Below are 20,244 nucleotides of genomic sequence, written 5' to 3' on the forward strand. Positions count from 1 at the left end.
AGCAGTGTGCTCTTGCAACTCGGAAAGCAAATGATATCCTGGGCTCCATCACAAGAGGGGTGGCCAGCAGGGACAGGAAGGTGATTGTCCCTCTCTACTCTGCCCTTGTGAGGCCCCACCTGGAGTACTGCATGCAGGTCTGGAGCCTCCAATACCAGAAACACAGAGAGCTGTTGGAGAGAGTCCAGAGGAGGGCCACAAAGATGATCAGTGGTCTGGAGCACCTCCCCTACAAAGGCAGGCTGAGGGAGCTGGGCTTGTTCTGCCTGGAGAAAAGAAGGCTGCGGGGTGACCCCATTGCAGCATTTCAATACCTAAAGGGAGCCTACAAAGAGGAGGGAGGTCAACTCTTTGAAAGGGTAGATAACAGCAGGACAAGGGGAAATGGTTTTAAGTTGAGGGAGGGGAGATATAGGTTGGATGTCGGGGGGAAGTTTTTTACTATGAGAGTGGTGAGGTGCTGGAACAGGCTGCCCAGAGAGGTTGTGGATGCCCTGTCCCTGGAGGTGTTCAAGGCTGGCTTGGCCTGAACAGCCTGGTCTATATTAGATGTGGAGGTTGGTGGCCCTGCATGTGGCAGGGGTGTTGGAGATTCATGATCCTTGAGGCCCCTTCCAACCCTGGCCATTCTGTGATTCTGTGATTCCGTGAAAACACTCCAGCTTTACAAAATGTTTTTATTTTCCACATGAAAAGTTCCTACATAAATTCCTTTGAAGGAGAAATGAAATCAATTACACAGTTTAGGGCGAAGAGAAATAGGTAAGCTGAGGCAAAGAAAAGAAGTCACTGTTGAATGTTTTTGTGCTGGCATTTGGTATGGGCAAGACTATATACAAGAACCACCATTTTTTCCTGATTTATTAGTGATGTGAAAGAGAGTGACTAGTAAAATGTAAATGTTCACAAATGACTTAGATTAATGCACGTACAGGGAGCCGTAAACATCTTAATTATGCATTTCATTCTGCAAAATTATAGGTCTAAAAGTAACTTCAGAGGTTGTCCAGTTCAGAGTGTTACCCCAAGGCAGGCAGACGTACATCTATTTCACTACTTATATTTATTTGCCTAACATTTTCCTAAAGGTATATTACAGATTTATGTCCATGCCTTTTTTTTTTTTTTTTTTTTTTAATTTAATTCTAAACCTTTTTTATCTGTAATTATCAAACCAGAACTAAAAAATAATAAAATAAAAAGAAACTATGAGAATGTAAAACTTTATTCCCCCATCAAGCTTAATGTAATAAATCCCCTTAAACTTTTGTTTAAGTATAAGGTAAGAATATTATAAAAGTGAAATGAATATACTTGCTAGATGACCTTTTTAGATGGATTGACCACAACTCACAATTCAGACTAAAGTAAAATTATGCCACTAATGTATTTGCTGTTGACACAAGAACTTACTGAACACAGGAGACCACCAGCTCAACAAGAACTTTGAAATCTATTCAGATTCTACTACATTATCTGCTACAAAAGGCAGAGAGGCAGTGGAGTCCATAAAAGACTAGCAGAATTGTTTAGAAGCACAGAAGACAGATATGGGAATGTATAGAAATAACTAAGTTCATGTAATATGCAGAGAATTATTAACTACAAATGGGATCAAAGTTTAATTTGATAAATGGAGAGAATGGAGAGACTAAGGACTTGTATCTCTCCTGTTTTCTTTAGTGTGAAAGGGGGAGAAAATAACAAATTTATGGATCTCAAATCATTTTAAAGTAGTATTTTGTGCCCTTGATGTTCTATGGCAGCAGGAGCGACTAAATTTACAGTAGGAAGAAAGTCTTTTGAAGTCAATGGATGTTGTTAACTAACTAATTAACAAACTAAATAAACAAATAGATAATGTTAAGGCACATAAGACTATTCCAGCTGTTTGAAGAATATGTGTGTCTGAAAGCTTGTCTGGCTTTTCCTGTTATACCAGTTCATCTGATCAAAGATACCACCTTTCTTACTGTGCTTTCCAATCAGTTTTCTATCACCTACAAGTACAATAGTCAGTTTGAACATTTCTTACAGGATAGTGACACTGCTGTTTAAAGGTTAACAGCATAGGGATATTGATAAAACTATCTATCTGCATTTGGTATTGCTCTGTGAAACAAAACAGAAGATGACATTACAGGTCAGCCTTTTCATTTTTTATGGCACATCCTATTTAGTGAATAGAGAAGAAACCTTTCCTTGTAATCATACCTCTAACACTTCCAAAGACAGCAGTCATTGGAAAAAAAAAACATAAACCCAGAGAATTCTGTCACTTATAACAGCTCATTTTATGGAAAAGAAAAATACCAGTTTGTTTCATGCTTATCCCAGCACAGCACTCTTCTTTTTCTCCTCATCTCCTTTCCTGTGCACTTGTTCAACTCCTTCAGTAAGTCTGTTATGAAAAGTCTGCTGGCAGCCTTCTGAAGCAGTTCTGCATCTCCATGACCAGTATCCAGCTTCAGCTGTCACCTTACTCCTCCACGAGTATCACTCTGGTGAGTGGTTTTGTATTGTTTATTTACAGTGTTATGACTGGCCTTGTTCACAAAACCTCAGTATTAATTGAAGCAACATATCACTCTTTGGAATGTTTTCAATATTCAGTTTATTACCTAATTTACAATAATCTAAAAATCTTAGACGTATGAAAATATTAATACTTCTAAATACATGAAAATATCAAGGGGACATAAATATTTTCTGAAATATAAATAACGTTGACCATTTGATGGGAAACAATAATGCTTCTAAATTCATTGCGAGGAATAAGTGTGCCTCATGAATGAATGATGAAGGAGTTAATTCATTTCATTATGTACAAAAAAGAAAACTAGATTTGAATCCTGCCAAAGCAATTACAGTTGGAGAGAACTGATGGCTTAAAGCTAGTGCAGAAGAAATGGCATAAAAGGAAAAAATGCTAGATTACTCCCACTGTAATAAAAAAAATAGGAATGTTTTCTCTGAAAAATTCCTTGTATAGAAATCTTTGTCAGCAAACACAGAAAATTATTTTGAATATTTAATTGTTGATACCATTCTTATGGAAAACCTTTAAAAAGTCCACCTGATGTCTTGAAAAGTCAGTGTAAGTATTTCCATCTTTTGATGGTATATATATTTTATATATATTTTAAACAGATTTGTTGTGTTAAGTAGTAGTTAACATTCATCAAATGCATGACAATATATAAAAGTGGAAAATGAAATCCACGATGCACAGAATTTGAGGGCTTGTGAGCAACTATGGTCTTTGTAACAAATGCTAGTATGGAGTGAAATGATCAGAAATACTATTTTTTTTCACATCAAAAGGATAAAGTACATGTTTTGACCCTTGCATGCTATGAAATATGACAAGGGTAAACCAGTGAATTAGACAAACAAACAAACAAAAAAACAAAAAAGGATTAAAGAATAAAATAAGTAAAGGACTTGATATTGCAGTTTTATCTAGGGATAAAATCCAGTTCTAGGGAACCTGGAGAAATCCCAGTCAACTGGAAGCTGGAAAATAGGGTCCCAGCTTTCAAGAATAAGAAAAAAGACCTTGCCAATTAGAGGCTTGTCAGTCTTACTTCAGTGCTTGAAAAAATTATGGACAAGATTTGTCCGAGGTTTTCAAGAAGAGTACTTGGAAGAGAATGTAGTCATTGGTGATAGACCAAATTGGGGAAAGTGCCATTTAACTAATTTAATTTCCTTTTATGGTTAACCATAGTTATGTTTTTCATGGAGTCCTTCTGGACAAGATGCCCGGCATATAGCTAGACAAAAACATAATGCAATGGGTGAAAACTCTGCTGATGGGTCAGTCTCAGAGATTTACAGTAAATGCAGTAATATCAGCCTGGTGACCAGCCACCAGTGGGGTTCCAGAGGGCTCTAATCTTGGGCCAGTTCTCTTTAATGTTTTCTCAAATTACTTAAGTGAAAAACTTGAAAGTACGTTAGTTGAGTAAGTGCAGACAACACTAAACAGAGAGGAACTGTTGACACCTCCAGGGTACAGAAACCTTGCAGAGAGGTCTTGACGAACTACGTGGCTGGGCAACCCCCAACCACACTAAGTGGCAGCCCTGGCTATACATACAGAGTACATACATACAGAGCTATACATACAGAGGCTGCAGAGCAGCCCTGTGGAAAGGGATCTTGGAGGTTCTGGCTGATGGCAAGCTGAATGTGAGGGAGTAGCATGCCCTGGAATCCCAGAGAGCCAACCATACCCGGGGTGCACCAGGCCCAGCACTGCCAGCAGGGCGGGGGCAGCGGCTGTCCCCTCTGCAATGTGCTGTGCAGCCTCACCTCCAGCACTGCGTGCGGGTTGGGTGCCACTGTATAGGAAGGACATCAAGCTGTAGAGAGTGTCCAAAGGAGGGCTGTGAAGATATTGAAAGGTCTGAGGGCAAGATGTATGATTAACAGCTGAGATCCCTGTGTTTACTCAGCCCAGAGCAGAGGAGATTTTTTAAATTTTTTTTATTTTTACAAAATTTGTAAGTTTTGCAGGTTGTAACAGCAGTGGTATTGATTCACTGCTCAACCCAGCAATCAAAGTCTATGAAGAATGTTTTAAATGAGCACATGAAACTTGAATGAACACGTTACCTGAAATACCCAAGTATGGAAAAGTTGCTTTTATAAAGAAATTATTGCTTGTCACACAGTCTCCATAGTCTGAGGAAGATGCTCAAATTTCATATTTGGCTAGAGGACATAAATTGGCCTAACACTTCACTGCACACTGCAATGGCAAGTATTCACATGAGCTGCTGTGTCTCCTTTGTTAAGGAGATACCTTCGTTAAGCCCTTGCAGACAAAACAAAACCTTAAACTGTGCACATTTCCAAACCTATTGCCTAAATTTAGAGGAAACTGGGCCTAAACGGTTGGTAGGTCTCACACAGGAAATACCTGTATTAAGTGAAGTAGTAAACTGAAAAGAAATTCAAGGGCATAATTTAAATAGCAACATTTCAAGTAATTGCTTCCACATCGTTCATTAAAAAGTATTGATAATTTAAATTTTAATGTTTAGATGAAAATAAATTCTTAGTAAATGAACTGAGATAGATATCCGTATGGCATGTTACTTGTTCCTGATCTGGTTGCTAAATTCACTGTCAAAAAGCCATTTTCCAACTCTCATAAATGTGAAGGAAACACCTGGTGAAACCTTGAGCCTATATGCTAATAACAATGACGACAGGAGTGAATAGATGTAGCTTTTTACCTGTTAAAGAATTATTTTGCGTTGTTAATCTGCACCAATCATTTTAGCAGAACATAAGAATAGTATGTGTTTTACAAGTATGCCAAGGCCCAGAAGTTTGTGGGCATTTCCTGGGAGTGCTGCCAACTGAATACAGCTCTTGTCCACGTTATCTGCTCCTCATCTCCGAGAACTGGGAGGCAGTGATACACTGTAAGCCATACTGAGCATCTGATCTATAAACTTGTCTCATGTACAAATCAAGAAGCCCTTTATCTTCCAGGTACCTATTCCAGAATGAGAGCATATACAGATAACATCTTTGGTCTTGTGTACTGACAAAGGGGCTAAGAACTGGAACGACATGGGAACTGAAGCCCATCTGCATTTCTATCTTCAGAAACAGCAGCTGAGCTTCCAGAGGGAATGTGGAGCACCAAACAACTTTTTCAGGTTCTGAGTGGTCTGCCAGTTGCTGAACATCTTTAGAAGCAACTGGCTGTAACTGGAGTTAACATGCCAATAGCAGTATGTGCTGGATACCTTTCAGGGTGAATATCAAAAACTTGTCACTGTTGTGCCCAAGGGTTCCACTCTAATTAGCCAGTTCAATTGAAAATAGGAAACTGGGTCTACCAATTAGATTAGCTGCTAAATAGAAAAGAGAAGAAAGGGAGCACGTGAGGAGCAAAATGCTGGCAAGCAGTTGCATTTTGCTCAATTAGCTTACTGTGAAATATTGGAGAAAAAGAAATACACCAAGCAGGAAGGAAAAGAAGAGAGGGTTTGTCTTCTGATTGAAAAATTGGAGAGGACATAAAAAATAAAAACAATTTATTTACTGTTCTCTGCCTACTGAACATTGCTGCAGCTGCTGCTTTTCTGCTGCTGAAAGCCAAGTGGCTGCCCAGGCACGGCAAGGAATTCGACCTTCTCAGCATGAATAAAGGAAACACTAGGAAACTTTGTTCCACGTTGGTCAGTTCTTTCCCACTATAGCAGCTCCTGGGAGGAGGCAAGCTCCTAGGAGATGGCAATTCATGATCTCTCACTAATTCTCACTAATTCACTAAGATAAATCAATGTCGGGAATAACATCTGTTGCTACTGCCTAGTGAACAGTATAACCAACTAGGATGACAATTTTGGCTGGTTGATATGAAGGAATAATAAATTCTCACCTAGAAGCTGACCTCCTTAAATAAAACCATTCTCTTACTGATCTGACACATCACAGTTTATGCATAGAGATCACAAGCAATAGTGAAATAACTGTTGCGAGAGGAATATACAAAAATAACCAATCTGGAGACAAAGAACTGATAAAAACAAAGGAATGGAGAAATCATTATACATGTACGTATTTAAAAATAAATAAATCAAACTGTAAACTGCGGCTTTGATACCAGAAATCACCTGGGACAACAGCTGGTGGTGATGGGGTACCATCTGTGGATCTCAACAAGCCTCTTCAGGAGTTTGAAAGCCTTTTTCTGAGCAAATCCATTATTTCTGAATGAAACAAATCCTAGGGATCTGTCTGTATACTCATACAGTCTAGTTAAAAACATTCGCCTCACTGCAGCAGAACAGCCTTTACTGGTACCTTGACTGAAAATCCCGTGTTTTGAAAGTGGCTCTTTGTTGAACTCTCAAGTGAACCTGGAAAATCTTGAGGTCCAGCTGTAAATCTTACCTAACTTACACTCTTTGCCTTTCAAAGCAGTGAAGTCAGCAGGCACTGAATGCATCTGGGGAAACATCAACCTATGAAGACTCCAGTCATACAAAACCAGCAAATGCAGTAAGCTCATAGGTTCCTATGAAAACTAATTCACTAGGACCACGTGCAAAAGTATTGTAAATATACATACATATTTTTTAAATTGGAAGTTTTTAAATGGCTCAAACTGAAACTTGGTTCTGTGCACAGAAAATAATTTGGTTTGTTTGTTGCAAAAGGAGTTACTCACATTTCTTCAGTCCCTGTTAGAAGATACTGATTGACAGAAGTGATACAGACATAGGCATCCAAGATGTTTTCCAATCTGGGCAACTCTAAACCAGCATGCTGATGAAGACACGTGAATACAAGTACACAAGTGGAGAACTGATTTAAATGATCTCTTCTGGAAGATAATTCCTGAAGCAGGATGCCATTTGTTTCATTCTTCACTTTTGATTGACTCTTCAGTTTGTCTGCATTCGTAGTTCACAATTCTATTTTATGTATGGCCTTTCTGTGCTACTTTGTGCCTGTTCTTGCACACTATTTTGACAGCTGATTGTAAGCAAGCACGTAAAATTAACGATTACTGTTTAAGAAGAAGGATAACTGTCTTCTAGACTTTGGATTGCTTTGATACTAAGGGAACAGTTTTCTCACAGGTGTAGTAATGGGGTGTGTCTACAAGCTTGGTATAAGAAAGGGACATACAACTGCCTGCTAATCTGTTGGCAATCACCAACATAATAGCTTAGATTAATTGGTGAGCTATTTTTGAGCCTTCATCATCATGATACAAAGCCAGTCTTCTCTGAAGCCAGTCATGGTCATAAGTCTTTAACTGTTTCAGTCCATCCAAATTGCTGGAGCCTGATTTCTTAACTTAAAACTTATGAAGACTTGCAATAGGATGGCTTTCCTTGTAAAGATTAACATGTGAGTTGATAGAACGTGGAATTCAGCAAGAAGAGGACAATGTTGAATTTTTCTCTGAGCTTTTTTTCATGAAATGCTGTTAAAGCTGAAGAAAGACTGAGTAGACATATTTAACATCAACTAAGAGGACCACATATACTGTTGCCAGTCTCTTTATCCAGAAAAAAAAACAAAAAACAAAAAACAAAACAAAAAAAGACAACAAACCAAACCAAACCTCAACCACATCTCTCTTATTTTAATTACTTGGAGGCATACCCTAATCAAAACTTAAAAATTCAGGGATAAACACACTGGTATACAAATGTTAAGTGATCAAGAAAATGCAAATTTACATGTTGCTATATTGTGAAGTGAGAAGCGCCCTGCAGGATGTTCAAATTGAAACTGCTTTACAAACAGAACAGGAACCCATGCTACCTTGAGTATAACTGATTAAAAAGGGGGAGAAAAACACCTGTAGACTCATTAGCATGCATTGTCCTACTATTAGGATTTGTGGACATGATCCGTCCACAAAGTGATCTTACAATGAATCTACATGTTTTTTCAGCAAATAAGTTTAACTCTTTCAGCAAGGCTCTGAAGCAGTATGCACATTTCTACCTAAGACATCTTGGACATGTTGGAAAGTACAATTTGAAAGAGCAAGGTAGCCTAAATGTTAATGCTAATGACTGAAAATCTGAAATTAGAGTGTGCATGTGTGTCCATTTACATATATGCATACTTCCTTAGTGTAAGAACAAGCATTCTTTAAGATGTAGACAGCAAAGGCAATGGAATGTCTTGTCTGAGATGGAGCCAAATAGCTCAGCTGCCAATAATTGTACAATAATGCAGAATTATGAGCGCCTAAGTGTAAAAAGCAAAACCGACACTTCATTAGGCTGAGGTTAGTCAACAGATGGCAGATAGACCACCAATAGTCATTAAAACATCAGACGGGTGGTATAATTTCTACACATAACAGAAGTGTCCTTGACACTGACAAGTCAGTACATGCCATGTAGCAGTACTGGGAGCTGGATTTTTATAGAGATATCACATTACTGAAGTGGTAAGAATTAAAAAAAAACAAAAAACAAACCAAAAAAATGTAGTTTGGCTATAAATAAAATCAGGATGGTTAACTTTTTTGGTAAATGACATGAAAAAACACAAAAATTGGTCCATAGGTTATTAAAAACTTGCTTCATCCCCTGCTGAAGATTTGACAGTCATGAGCACACAAGCAGGCAAACTTCAGTTGTAGTGGCCATCAAATTCTGGCCAGATAAAGTTTTCAACTTAATTGCACTAAACCTATCCTTTCAGGCATTAAGAGTACCTATGAAATATTATGCTCTGGTATGTGCCAGCAGTGCTGCTCTAAGTTTATAAGAAATGTAGGAATGCTAAAGTCTTATCAGTGGAAATAAATGAAAAATATTTTCAAGTACACTGGCAACATACTGCACAGATGATAGATAGTTCATCTATTATCAGATACCAAAAAAAGTCTGTTTTTCAGAAAAGTAGAAAAACTGATAAAGAGTCAAAAGCTGAAGTTTCAAAAACTCATGAAATTTATAGAATCATAGAATGGGCTGGGTTGAAAAGGACCACAGTAATCATCTAGTTTCAACCCCCCTGCTATATGCAGGGTCGCCAACCACCAGACCAGGCTGCCCAGAGCCACATCCAGCCTGGCCTTGAATTCCTCCAGGGATGGGGCATCCACAGCCTCCTTGAGCAGTCAAGCTGTTCCAGTGCATCACCATCCTCTGTGTGAAAAAATTCCTCCTAATATCTAACCTAAACCTCCCCTGTCTCAGTTTAAGACCATTCCCCCTTGTCCTATCACCATTTACCCTCATAAACATACTATAAGGGGACAACATAGACTTATTAGTACTCAAGACAACTGCAGTGCACTTTCAAATAGACATGGAGGCTACTGCAGAAAATGTGGAGATAATAATTGCAACTGTTAGAAAATGGCTCAGTGCAAATCTGCAGATAACAAAGATGCATCTTGTGCTTGGAGAAAAATTTGAAGTTGACAAATGCTTCTATAACTCAAGAGCAATGTAGATAAGAACCCAGATAGCAACTTGGAGGTGCTACACATTAATAACTTTGGTTGCTTTCCTTAGCTGTTACAAACTTGAAAGTAGCCTTGTCATCCCAAAAACACAATAACAACTGGTATGGCATTCTCTACTACTTTTCACAAGCACTTCTGCATTATAGATTCATTTGGAACCTGCCAAAAACCTGCTACAGAAAAATATTAGTAAGAAGCAGTTCATAGGGGCTGGCTAGGTTGAAGGGAAGTTCACATATATTTTCCTTTAAAATGTCCAAGTGGAACTCTCGTCCTCACACTGTCTCAGTCTGTTTTAGTTTGTTAAATGAAAGTGGGTAGTAAAATTTGAGAATGACTGTGAGAAGTGAACTCTACTGCAAAAAACTGGCTGTTGACTCCTTTTTCCTTCCCATAATTGAAGGCTTTTTTTTTGATTCTGAGCAATGAGACAACTCTGACCACGCAGACAGATCAGTGTTATCTCCTGTCTGATGCTCATCCAAATGAAGGAGTTCCAAGTTTACTTCTGAAAGCTTGCAAATATCAGTGACTTAAAATCAAGCCGTTGCTCTTTATTTATTGTCTTACAAAAACGAGGCAGTCTTTGTCTTCATTAAGCAGACAGCAAATGGTGAAGGAAAAGAACTTGTGCAATATCCAGCTTCCATATTCCTTTAGGGCTGAAACATGAGGTGATGTGGTACTTCTTGATCTGGATACTGTATATGCTTCTTTCTTCACAAGAGATCTCTTGGCCTGGAATAAAGGCCTTTGTGCATTGATATAACGGTTTTAGAATGACTGCTCAACACACATGAAAAATATAGGACATACAAATGAAACAATACATATTTTACAGCTTTTATCTTTTTTAGGTGTAAATATTTTGCAACAACTTCCATAAAATAAAATGTCTTTATATATATATATGTGTGCGTGTGGGTGGGTGCGTGTGTACATTCACAAAATAGAGATTATTTCAACTTATTTAATAAAAAAACCTGGTAAGTAATTAAAAAAAAAAAAAAAGTCTCTCAGTCAATATTGATCAATATTGATGTTTAGCAGGTCACAGTAGCCTTAAAATCTTTTATTAAACAAGAGTATTTTTCTTCTACTGAGTTTACCACTGTAATTGGTGCAAAGACAATTGTTGACTGAGAAAAACTGAGAGAAGCAAAGTTGGAGCTGAGGGTGAAGAACAAGGCTGTTCTATAATGCCAGGCTTCCAATGTATGCAAACTCACACAACTTTTCCATATGCAACATTCTTCACATAGACAATTCATACTCTCCCCTCATCTTCCTGGGAAGTTACAAGCCTAACATTATCATGAAATCTGGACTAAGAAACTTGATTCCCTGAAGTCACAATATTAATACCTTGTGCATGATATCCGTACTTAATTAAAAGTGTTTAGTAACTCAACCAGAATATCATTTTCCTATCTTTATCAATTTAATTTATTCTTCAGTAAATGTTGTATCATGAACGTAAGCACGAACACAACTACTGCTACGGTCCTTCTGAGCACTGCAAAGGTTATGAATGCATTTGGCTGTTGAAGGTATCTCTGTGAGGACCGCCTCTAGTGCAGGTAAAGAATGTAAAGTGCAACCACTTGATATCAATCAATGCATGAAACAAAATCCTCAAAGCTGGGAACTGTTTCAGATTCCCCAGTTTTGTATAGATGAGAGGCTCTTCCAGAGGGAGGCATGGCTCAGGTACCCATGTAGTAAACAATAGGAGCATCTTCTGCTATTCAGCAGGTAGAGACAATAGTGGAAGGACAAACTTCAGTCACACAGCCTTCAAAATTTTTCAAACAGGCCTTGGCTTTCCAGCAGCCACTGGCAATCAATTGTGCAGTTTGTTGGATGAACAACGAGGTGGGAAAAAAAACAAAACACCACAGAACAAACAAACAAAAAGGCCGCATCCCCTTTTCAAATAGCTGATGGACAGAACAGTCTTTCAAAGCCACCAATGGCATAACTGACCTCAAATGACAATCTACAACATCTACAACATTATTAATTAATTTCCATAATTGCACATAATAACAGTCAATTCAAATCCTGAAAACAAATAATTTTGAGTACCACCTTGCTCTGAAGAAACTAAGAGCTTGAATTATGAAATTTCCAGGAGATCCATTTTTTCTTTATTCATTATATTAACCCTTTTCATTCGCTGATCTCATTGTCTTTCATTCTCATGCAGTTTATTCTGTGCTGGTGTAGAATATTATCAAATTCCTGCTCCCAGGTCTGCTTCTGGCTTGCTCAGGAGCAGAAGCATTTATTCCAGTTGGTTTCTGCTTGATGGCTGCTGCTAGGCCAGCTAGAAAGGAATTCACATTGCAACTGCTTCTGCCAGCGGGATACTAATTTGAAACATTTTCCTGTGCCCACAGCCTGAAAGAAAAACATTAAAAAAATTCTTTTCAGTCAAACTAATCTCATCTCTGTAGGAGAAATTAGGGTAAGGATGGTTGCACAAAAGCTTTTTCAGCAAGCTGTACAACCTCAACTTAACACAGACCTTGGAAAAACATCGTCCACATCACCTGTCTGTGATAAACTAACAAAACCACATTTTCTCTTGTTACCTTTGCTTTAACACTTATCAAAGGCTCAAGAATCTAATTCTTGAAGCCATATGATTTTCAGCTGGCCATAGCAATGTTTCTTATGATATACTGCAAGCGTTTGAGAACTGTTCTTCAGTTTTATCAGTTCCTGAAGGTGCTCAGCAGCCTTCTTCAACACTCTTCCTCCAACTTCTCCTTCAGATAACTTTACTGTGGTAGTGCAACATGAGGACCACTGCTGCACCAGGACATGCTTTAACCAGGCACTCAATTGCACTTTCTATCACGACCTGTTTGCTTACTTTATGTTCATTTGACTTGTCCACGATACAAGATATTTTGATGTTTCCTTGACATAACTGAAAAAAATAAATAGTCACAATAAATGTGTTATTTGAAAATGACTTCATAGAATCAAAGAGTGACTCAGGAAAGAGTGGACCTCAAAGATGATCATCTCCAACCCCCTGCTGTGGACAGGGATGCCTCCCACCGGACCAGGTTGCCCCGGGCCCCATCCAATGCACGTCCTCCATTCGTGTCCGAGCCGTGAGAGCCGCACTCACAACGAAGGAACACAGCACTCCCGCCCGCTGGGCGCTGCGTCGTGTCCCGCGCCCGGTCCTCCCGTGGATCCGACCCCTAACAGCCGTCTCCCTGCGATCCTCAGCTCGACCTGCCCACAACCACAAGCCTGCAACAGGCGCTGCGAGAAGAGGGGGAAGCCGAAAGCGGCTAAAAATAAAAGGATGACATAATCCAACCCGCAGACCCCGCCTGGCTCTCGGTGACCGCCGGGACGGACCCCGCACCCCCACCCGGCCGCAGCCAATAGGGAGCGGTTTCGGCAGCAGCACAGCCGTGGAGCCGCCCCCTCCCGACCACTGCCGGACGGAGCCGGAGATTCCCGAGCTTTTCTCCCCCCCGCCGCCCTTGTTTCTCGGGCGGGGTCGCGCTTCCTCTCCCGGTTCCCCTCCCAGGCAAGATGGAGGACGGCAGCTGCTGCGGCCACCGGCACCGCCGTGGTTAGCGCAGCCGCTCGGAGGAAGAAAAAAAAAAAAAAAAAAAAAAAAGAGGCTGGGAGCATCCCTTTCTCCTCCCCCCGACTCCGCGCTGCGCTGACTGCTGGCCCTCCCCATGCCGTCCTCCTCCTCCTCCTCCTCCTCCTCCTCCCGCAATTGTCTGCGCTCCGGCTGCCGCCCGCCCGCCCGCCCCGGCTCGCTGCATGCACACGCCGCCTCCTAGGTGGCTGCGGGGGGTGGGCGCTCCCGGCGCTGCCATTCCGCGCATACCTTCATGTCCCTGCGGCCGGCGGCAGCCGCCCCCGCCGCGCATCGCTCGCCCGCTCCGCTCCGGCTGCCGCCCTGAGAGCCGCGCCCGCGCCGAGGTGAAGGCGGCGGCGGCCGCACAGGGGAGCGGGGCGGCGGAGGTGGCGGCGGCGGGTCTCAGCCGGAGGAAGCGCCGCCGCACGCCGCAGCCATGAGCAGCGCCGCCACCGCCGCCTCCACCGCCGCGGCCAGCACGGCCGGCAGCGGCGGGGGAGAAGGGGCCGAGGAGGCGGCCAAGGACTCGGCGGACATCGCGGCGTTCTTCCGATCTGGTGAGCGGGGCGGCGGCGGCCGGGGAGCGGCTTTGTCAGGTGCCCTGTGGCGCCCAGGTGGCGGCCGCGTGGGGCCCCGCGTGTCGCGGGCGCTCCGCGGAGCCGGATGCTACCCCGAGGCGGTGCCGCCGGTGACAGGTGCGGCTCTGGGCGGGGGGCTGCGCACGGCGGCCGGCCCGCTACGGGAGCCGGGGCCGAGGCCAGGGCAGCCCTGGATCCCGAGGGGGGTGAAGAAAACGCGGGGAAGGGGGGGGGGGGGGGGGGGAGAACGACGAGGGGGCGGCGTGCCGCAGGGCTGCGGGCTCCGGGCGAGAGGGAGGTGACGCGGCTTTGAAAGGCGGCGGGAGGGGGGAACGAGCCGCTCCGGCGCTCCCTGCCCGCGCCCTCGGGAGGCCCTCCCGCTGCGCCGAGCCGTTGACAGGCCGCCGGGATCAAACATGGAGGCCGCTGCCTCGCTCCGTGCTCGGCCCGGCACGCAGCCGTCCTGAGGGAGGGAGGGACGGAAGGAGGGGGCTGCCCGCACGGTGTCCCCGGTAATGGCGGCTCCGCGCCCCCCGGGCAGCCCCCGGGCGGGGCGGGAGGGCCGGGCCGGGCGCTCGCTGCCTTCGGCTGCCTAAAAAGGAGCGGCGTGCGGGGAAAATGCAGACTCACCGGCCGAGAGATGGGGGATCGCCGCCTCGGCGTGTGAAAATAAAGATGACGGCTGTAATAGTAATGAGAATAATAAAAGCCGCGTTAATGTGGTTTTTAAGGGAAGTCCGTGACGGAAGTGGGATGCGCAATCAGCGCCGTTTGCTTGAAGGAGGATGGAGGAGGAGGTGCGATCGTAGCAGGGATCCCCGAACGGGACTCGGGGCTCGGGCAGAGGTCGGAGCGGAGGGCTGAGCGCCCTCGGAAGGCTCCGCGCTTCCCCGGAGGCCCGTTCGGCACGGCAGCATCGAGCGTGGAGGGAAGGGAGCTCATTGTTGGCCCCGGTGCTTTGGTCGTGCGGGAAGGACCGATCTTTGTCGTTCTCGGAAAAATGACGTTGAAAGCAAAACGATGGGCCCCCGTAGTAGACGTGTGTATAGTTACAGATGGGTACGTGCTGTGTAGTAATCCTGCAGTTCTGGGCGACCCTGCCGGCTGTATTAATAGGCGTCTGTGTGTGGGCAGGGGGATGACACAGACTTGATGAGCTCGTCGGTGGTGCGGTGATGGCTTCTGATGCTGATAGCTTCTGATCGTAGGGAAGTTGCATTGAGCTTGGTCTTGCAGCAGCAGAAAGTCTTAAAGCGGTAGAAAAAGACGTGTCAGATGTTTACTGAAGAACTCTTAGAGCATATTTAACAGCCGGGATTCTCATTTTTGTATGTACATGTGGAGCTGATCTGGTTGAGTTGGGCTGTGGAATACACTGAGAAATGTTCTGGCATTTCTGTGGGTGTTTGGTATTGGGAAGAGCTTGTTAAACTCTGCATCCCTCTGTGATCTGTTCTTCTGTAAGAAAATGGCCCGTTATGAGATCTGGGTACCTCCCTTTTGTTTGGGCAGGAGGTGCAATTTTTTTATTTCAGTGCAACACAATGGACGCAGAAATCAATGAACAAGCATAAGGCTTAGTTTGCTGTACATGGGAGCATGCAAAATATTTTTCTCTTGACAGCATTTACAATGACAAATGCTTCCTTTTTCCTGTCACTTGTAAGAGAATGTCAGCAAAGCTGTAGCAGTTATTTAAAAGAAAAAATGAGTAAAAATGTTACTGTGTTCTCCAGGATGAAGAAAAAAAAACAAAAAAAAAAAAAAACAAAAAAAAACCAACTCAGAAACCCACAATGCCTGAACAATCAGCTGTAATCTAAGGTCATTACACTGCTCAGTTGTACTGCTAGGGGGATGGCTGGCTTTCCTCCTTTCCTTTTGTAAGACTAAGTGTGAAGTAGAATTAAGAGCTTAAGGAATGAAGTTTCAGTATTTGAAAGGTGTTTCATTAGTATATTGAACAGTGTCTGCATTCACTTGAAACGTATACATTCCCAGTTTTTGATTTGGTTATGTAAATGCAAACTCACTCTGAGTTGTAGAAATTGGTTGTGATTGGAACATAAAGATTACTGAAGGAAGAAGCTGAGTGAGGCAATAGTATGAAAACATAATGTCTTGAATTCAAATTTAAAGTTGAATATGTTGGAGTTGCAAAAACTAGAGGCAGCTTACTTTCTGTTTGTTATCTAAATCTTATTAATTGAAGTTGAAAAGACAAGAACAGTTTGTTAGATCTGTCACCTTCTTTGTAGAAGGATTGAGAATAAAACTGCTGAGAAACAGAGTTGGTGCTGAGCAAAGTGATTACATCCTGACTGAGAAAACACTGTAGGAAGTGCCTTTCTGTTCTATGGGTAAGCTAGAGATTAGAGATAACAGTGTAAACTGACAGGATAGTTTTGAGCTGAAGATGTATAGACAAGCATCTTATTAAAAAGTACATTTGTGTGACTTGAAATGATTAATAAAATATATTACAGTGAAACTTTATTATTATTATTATTATTACTATTATTATTATAAAATGGGTAGAGCAGACTAAGGGTCTGTAGCAGGTTGTTGATTCATCTGTTAGGTATATGAGATCTATTCTGCATCAAAGTATAAAGATAAAATGTATTGAGTGTATTCTAATATCCAACTTAAAATCATGTACATTTTGAAGGGCTGAAAACAGCTAGCATGTGAGTGTGTTTCCAGAAAATATATGTACAGAGCAGAACTGGGAGTCTGTCATCAAGGCACGGCTTACAAGGCAGTGAGCATACAGAAAGTCTGGGTTCTTTTTCATTGCTCTTTTTAAATCATTGCATCTTTACGGCTTCAAGTCCTTAATGCTTTGGGAAGGTGGTGCCCCCACCAACCAGCACCTTTGGAATGTACAAATTAAGGCTGCCAATTAATCATGCTATTGTAACATCATCCTCCAAACTGTTTTTGCTAGTCGACGTTAATGAATTCTGCCTTTAAGCATAAAGAATGAAAGGTTGTGGTTTTCTTTTTTTTTTTTTTTACCTACTGTCTTGGCTAAGTAAATGAGATATTGATTGTACATTTACAGTTAAGTTTATCTTTGTGGAATGGTGAAGATATCTCTGAATACCAAAGGATGCAAGGCTTACAAACATCTCAGTCAACTCTTGACTGGGTGATACAGCAAGTACCTTTTATAAATGTCCATGATAAGTCTCAGTGGAAGCACAGACAAGTTACCGACTGATAACTCATTACTGTTTTGCAATGAAAATGGATTAATTATTTCCTGTACTAAAAATTGAGTGCCTTCAGCAGCCTGTGAAGTAACTTCAGTCATGTATGAATGGATGGTGCAGTTTTTGAAGCCACTGAGAAGGTTCTGATTGTTGCCACCATTTATTACAGCTCATATCATGTTTCTAGGTGCAGCAACATTTACATTTTGAGTAAGGGGTGCAGAACTTTGGGAAAAGACAGAAATATCTGAAAAACAAAGGGAAAATAAGACACTCTGGAAGTCTTGGCAGCAGGATGATTGACTACTCAAACTTAGCCAGATAACATCCGAATATAACTGTCAAACATAGTTCAAAACTCGATCAGAGAAAACACAGTGGTGGAAGACTTTCTGTGTAGAAATGAATCTCCACAGCTGGCAGCAGTCCTTTATCAGGAGGGGGAGTATGTGTCTAACATGAAAGTGGAGCGGGTCTTGGGAACAGCATCCGTGGGCCACCTCTTCCTGAAGGGAAGCCAAAGATGAAGGTAGTTGTCAGAATCATTTAGAACGTTGTACACTTCACGCTTCCTTCATATGCTTTTTGATGTAAGCTTCACTTTTAAACTTAGCGTTGAAGTATGTGTAGACGCTAAAATGCTTATGTGAATATTTTAGGAAAATGGGATGCAGAAATCTTGGGTGATTATGGACATGGAGCTGAAGACTTCTGCAAGTACTGGTGGCTCAAGAGACTTTGAGTAACCTGCTTAAAGTTCGAGTTCAACCAAGTCTGCCTATTGCAGTCTAGGCAGATAATTGCTTGATTAGGTGAGACCATATAGGAAGTATTAATGACTATCATAAAAATATATAATTTATTTTTTTTTTCCTCTTAAATAATAATTTTGTGGCTTTTTTAGTTTTCCTGAACAGTGCTTAAATGGTAAAGATAAAACCTAAACAATTTATTCAGAAATTAAAGGCAGGAACTGTGTTTAGTTTCTTCCTGTTCACCTTGTTTTATGCATTCTTGTCTTGTTTGCTTTACACCGGTTGTGATAGTGGCCGGGAATGTTGACTGTCTGTAGTAAATACAATTAAAAGTGCTACCAAAGCAGGAAAAGTCTTCTAGGGAGACAGAGAGAAAAGAGAAGGACTTTTATGGAGAAGAAAAAGCATATGTGCTATTGAAAGGCAACAAACTCTTTCATGAGTAGTACTAATCAAAAGTATGCTACCTTTTAGATCATGGGCAAAATGGTTTTTATACTAGGCATCAAATGGAAAAAGCAAGTCCAGTTTTCAACTTACATCCATGGAGCAGAACATGCAATGTATGAAGTTCAGGTAGTGCCTTTCTAAGAAGGTTCATCCGTCTCCTGATGATACGTAGTAGCTAACTTACAGTGAATGTAGTCATTGTGGTTGTGTGGGTTACTTGGCATGGCACCTGCACTAGCTACAGAGTAGCAACAAACATCTAATAAGTAGCAAAACTAAAAGCCAGGCATTGGCAAGCAACCCTGGTGGTACCCCACGTGCTATCTCCATGCTGTCCTCTGCAAATATTCATTCATGGCCTTGTGGCTTTCAGGTGCTGGGGGTATATTTAGGGGTTTTATGAAGTGGTGAGGAATGCAGACAGTATAAGCTAAGAAGCAAGTCAGCTGTTGCTTTTCAAGAATCTGTTACTTTGTCCTCTGAATTTCGGCCATTGAGAAGGTTAAAGCAAAGCAGCATTGCTGCCATTAGTCCTGGCTGATCCAAGCTGAAAATGAAGTGGGCCCTCTTGGGAAGTTTTGAGTCCAATTTCAGCAGCATCCATTTTAATAAGATGGTTGGAGGGTTGTTTTGAGAAAGAGAAATAGAAATGTCGCAATTTGATAGTTGCTGATCTATTGTATGCAAGACTAAAATAACTACAGAAACAGTACGGTGGAGATGTTAGCCTGGGAATGGTGGTGTTGGGTTGACATTTCCTGGAAAGGAGGACAGAGCATTTCTGTGTGAAATGCAGCAGCTGTTGTGCAGCTTTGTTTGGTATGGAACAGTCAAACTTGTTGGGATACTGAGGGTTAGTAGATTTTGTGTGAAAGAGTCAGGAGTCATGAACATTTCTAAGCGGGAACAGAATTACTCATAACATCTGTGATAGCTGGCAGATGATGAACTAAATACATGTTTGAGGTAGAAGGTAAATGGGAGCTAGAGAAAAGCCAGGCCCGTTCTTGAGAGGTGTACATTTGAGCAGTCATAAAGCACTGATGTGCTCAGAATACACATGCTTAAAAAGGAGCTGGCAGAATTAGAAAGACAGTTGGTGCTAAGACTTTCTCTAATTGCAGAGCTCCATCACTGTGTATGCAAGGTGGCTGTAAACTTTTATTAAAGAAATGTCTTCTCCCTAGCTAAATGTTCTACAGAAACAAGTGTGAAACATCCAACTGAAATTTCAAATGGCTTCCAAAAGTTTTTCCAGTGTAAAATGCTCATGTAAATAAATAAAATCTAAACAAGGGTAAGGAATTATTTTTTCTACTCCAATGTAAGGATATTACTATTGATCTACTGTCTTTCAATTAAGAAAAGAATTCTAATGCCAACAAGTGGGCCTGTTTAGATGCAGACTTCAGTCAGGATTAAAATGCACTGGTTTTTCCCTGCAGCTTGAGGAAGGAGATGAGATCACTGTGAAATAGCTGTTTGTGGTCAGCAGAAGTGTTAAAATAGGAAAGACACAAACTTTGGAAATGCTTTTGGGGGGATGAGGTGGGATTCTTTTGAAATTGAGTGGTGATTTTAATGAGAAAAAAAGCAAACTGATTCTCCTTCCTTGTTGTGAGAAACAAGCTTAATATTAATTATT

At 41.8% G+C, this 20,244-nt stretch overlaps 2 protein-coding genes across 9 annotated transcripts in view; one reads left to right on the plus strand and one right to left on the minus strand.

Moving 5' to 3' along the window:
* Positions 1-11,012: 11,012 nt before the first annotated feature.
* LOC125691350 (uncharacterized) lies at positions 11,013-15,865 on the minus strand. Of its 6 annotated transcripts, none has more exons than XR_007376095.1 (4): positions 14,807-15,865; positions 12,998-13,261; positions 12,858-12,914; positions 11,013-12,379 (listed from the first exon to the last, which is right to left on the minus strand). XR_007376095.1 is itself a non-coding variant. In XM_048940617.1 (4 exons), exons 1-4 carry the CDS (start codon positions 15,393-15,395, stop codon positions 12,248-12,250), a joined length of 918 nt encoding a protein of 305 aa, XP_048796574.1. In that variant the 5' UTR covers positions 15,396-15,865; the 3' UTR covers positions 11,013-12,247. The 6 variants fall into 6 exon arrangements, 4 of the variants coding, with proteins under 4 accessions (XP_048796574.1, XP_048796575.1, XP_048796577.1 ...); XM_048940617.1 differs by having other exon boundaries at positions 13,122-13,261; XR_007376096.1 differs by lacking the exons at positions 12,998-13,261; positions 14,807-15,865 and adding an exon at positions 13,848-13,904.
* The window catches only part of TRIO (trio Rho guanine nucleotide exchange factor), a 224,379-nt gene continuing 218,041 nt past the window's right edge, over positions 13,907-20,244 (plus strand). For all 3 annotated transcript variants that reach the window (XR_007376094.1, XM_048940615.1, XM_048940616.1), the window contains exon 1: positions 13,907-14,155. Coding sequence is in view for 2 of the 3 variants with exons in the window: in XM_048940615.1 (XP_048796572.1) it covers positions 14,035-14,155 (121 nt within the window). In the remaining variant the exon portion in view is untranslated. The remainder of the gene's footprint in view (positions 14,156-20,244) is intronic.

Source organism: Lagopus muta, chromosome 3 (assembly GCF_023343835.1).
Source record: "Lagopus muta isolate bLagMut1 chromosome 3, bLagMut1 primary, whole genome shotgun sequence".
Classification (NCBI taxonomy): Eukaryota; Metazoa; Chordata; class Aves; order Galliformes; family Phasianidae; genus Lagopus; species Lagopus muta.